This window comes from Sorex araneus, chromosome 3 (assembly GCF_027595985.1).
Source record: "Sorex araneus isolate mSorAra2 chromosome 3, mSorAra2.pri, whole genome shotgun sequence".
Taxonomy (NCBI): Eukaryota; Metazoa; Chordata; class Mammalia; order Eulipotyphla; family Soricidae; genus Sorex; species Sorex araneus.
In genome coordinates, this window is record NC_073304.1 from 77,412,958 (window position 1) to 77,416,394 (window position 3,437).

The 3,437-nt window shown below is 32.2% G+C and overlaps 1 protein-coding gene across 1 annotated transcript; it reads left to right on the forward strand.

Annotated features, from left to right (window-relative positions):
• Window positions 1–1,880: 1,880 nt before the first annotated feature.
• Window positions 1,881–2,816, forward strand: LOC101539595 (olfactory receptor 4K1). The gene has a single exon (XM_004609733.2). It carries the CDS (start codon window positions 1,881–1,883, stop codon window positions 2,814–2,816), a length of 936 nt encoding a protein of 311 aa, XP_004609790.2.
• The last annotated feature ends 621 nt before the right edge of the window (window positions 2,817–3,437 follow it).

The window sequence follows — 3,437 nt, forward strand, 5'->3', positions numbered from 1 at the left end:
GCAATGGGTTGAACAGTATAATAAGTTCCTTATGTTGTCAAATTTTATATTTAAAAACTGAACCCCTTTTGGAACTCCTTTAGGCTAAGAAATGGCACTCTTTTTCCTTTAAATACACACCAGTTTTGGCCCAAATTTTTCTCAAAAAGATAATAACCCTGTGATTAATTGAGAGGTTATATTCTTGAGTTACTTTACTTTGTGCACTATACTAAAAACTATTAAAAACTATATATTATAAATCAAATACGAAGATGGAGCTCTTGTAAGAGGAAGACGTGGTGCATAGTGAAATAAATATTTTATACATTTTAAATGAGTTAAATTTGTTTAACTAAAGAAATTTTTCTTTTAGATGTTTAAAAATTTATTATAGTAGCACTGCACTGTAACACTGTCATCCTGTTGTTCATCGATTAGCTGGAGCGGGCACCAGTAATGTCTCCAATGTAAGAATTTTTGTTACCGGTTTTGGCATATCAAATACATCGAATACACCACGGATAGATTGCCAGGCTCTGGCAATTTATCATAGTAGGTCGATTTAAATGAATTACATTACTGTGTATTATTTGGTACTCAGGGCAGAGCTAAAATGTTCCCTGAACAATCTGAGTTTTAGTAGAGGTTTCTTTGGGGCTCAATGCTAAGTGAAATGTCATAAAATAGAAAAGAGAAAGTTTAGGGGCTGGAGTGATAGCACAGCGGGTAGGGTGTTTGTCTTGCACTCTGCCAACCCGGGTTCGATTCCCAGCATCCCATATGGTCCCCTGAGCACCACCAGAGAAAATTCTTGAGTGCAAAGCCAAGAGTAACCCCTGTGCACCACCGGGTGTGACTCAAAAAAAAAAAAAGAAAAGTTTAAACATGACATAGAATTTCTCGTTTGAGAACCTATTATATATTCAGAATTCATTACGTGCAGTTATATGTAACAGTGATATATATAATATGAATCATTACAGTTATATATATTACTGAAAAACATCATCTTTCTGAAGGTATTTATTTTAGTTTAGATCATCTGGTGTTTACGATGAGATTAAAGTAAGGTGATTAAGTTTAATCTTTATGTAACAGAAGGTGAACTTTGATTAACTGTTGTTGAAGACACATATGAAGTACAGTTGGGCTTCAAAAATCTCAGGATATCTCTATTATCTCCTCTTTGTTAATATGGCTTGACGTTCCTACTAAGTTTCCTTACCACTGTCAAACACTTTATGGTCCTCAGTCTCAAGGACATCTAGTTCACTCTATCTTGTACTCCAGGATAATTGCATGCTTATTTTTTCCTGATTTGCTTTTGCAACTGCATTCTATTTCTCCTTGGTATACTCTCTCCTCCAGCAAGGCTATCCCACCCATATCTCCCTGTGTGTGTCCCTCAAATTTTTACTTTGATTATCTCTAATCCTGTTATTCTTGAAATGTACTTAGCTTTGATGAATGAAAGAATGAGGAATGAATATGTTCAATTAGTCATGTGAAAGATTTGAGAACTGGAATATTTTGAAAATTTTTAGCTTTATGATTAGTGACTCAGTGAAACCTTTTTTTTATCAGTTTATCATAATTACTTCCTCTTGTTAATAATGATAATATGCTGCCTATGATATTTTGTTTCTTTAAAATTTTTATAGGGCTTTTCTATCTTCCACAGCATTATAGAATCCATAACAAGTTTTCTCTTTTCATACTTCTGCAACATTCCATGAACCTATATCTGTGAATTAAGATACAGGTAACTAAATGGATATATTACATTAAATTTTAATTGAAAGTTTATAATGCTTGTGTTGCATATTTATTATACACAGGAAAAATCATAGTGATATTTTTCTTATTATCTTTTATTCAGATAACTATAGACTGGACACATGGCTCATACAAATGAATCAGTGGTATCTGAATTTGTGCTCCTGGGACTCTCTAATTCATGGGAACTTCAGATTTTCTTGTTTTCCTTTTTCTTTTTAGTATATTTGGCATCAGTGCTGGGAAACATTCTTATTATTGTTATTATTTTGTCAGACTCTAATTTGAACACTCCTATGTACTTTCTGCTCTGTAATCTTTCTTTCATTGATATTTGCCAATCTAATTTTGCTACACCCAAGATGCTTTTTGACTTCTTTGTAGAACATAAAACAATCTCTTTTGAGGGATGCATGGCCCAGATATTCTTTCTTCATAGTTTTGTTGGGAGTGAGATGATGTTGCTTGTAGGTATGGCATATGACAGATTTATAGCCATTTGTAAGCCCCTGCATTATAGCACAATTATGACTCAAAAACTTTGTATAATTTTCGTGATTATTTCCTGGTCTGTGGGTATTCTTCATTCTGTGAGTCACTTGGCTTTTACAGTGGATCTGCCTTTCTGTGGCCCCAATGAAATAGATAGCTTCTTTTGTGACCTTCCCCTGGTGATAGAGTTGGCTTGCACGGATACATATGAAATGGATATTTTGACTTTAACTAATAGTGGCTTAATATCACTGGGTTGTTTTCTGGCTTTAATTGTTTCATACACCATTATTTTGAAAACTGTCAGGCAGAAGTCCTCCAGTGGATCATCCAAGGCACTTTATACACTTACTGCCCACATCACAGTGGTGATTCTTTTTTTTGGGCCTTGCATTTATTTCTATATATGGCCTTTTAGCAGACTTCCTGTGGACAAGTATCTTTCAGTTTTCTACACTGTTTGTACACCCTTATTAAACCCCATTATCTACTCTCTGAGGAATGAAGATTTTAAATCTGCTGTGCGAAAGTTGAGAAACCGTCATATTAGCTCATGGAAAAACTAGGGTTTTCAGTGAGGATGCATGATCCTGAATAGGAAAGAAGAACCTCCACTGTATTCCAGTTATGCCAATATTTTTTGCTAATATGTGTTACTGAAATATTGAATTGGATATTTTTAGTAAAAGAGAATGATACCAAACTAATTTCTGTTCTACTATATAAATTTAAGCAATAATTTTTCATTGTTGTTAATTCTAAACTACAAATTATCTTGAAAATATTTATTAAGCTTTAAAATCACTTAAAATAATTTAGATTCCAATGAACATAAATGCAGAATATTACCAAAGTTTATTGTCTTCAATTGAAGATATATTTTTGTAATTTGCAATCAGAATGTAGAAGTAAATTGAGTCTCTAATATGTTTAATGTGTTTCAAATATTGAGTTATTTGTAAAAATAATAATTTAAACAAAGATTGTTACCTCATTAATATGCATTTGTTAGTTTTTATTAATATTTTGATTATATATTCATTTGTTAATAATTATTCCTGTGTGGTATTGTTTCAGTACTTTTCTGTTTCCTTTTATGTAACTTAAGATGTATTTCTGTACATTATAATTCAATATTTTTTCTTTTCAAGATTTTTAAGCACTATCACCAATATATATATCTATAC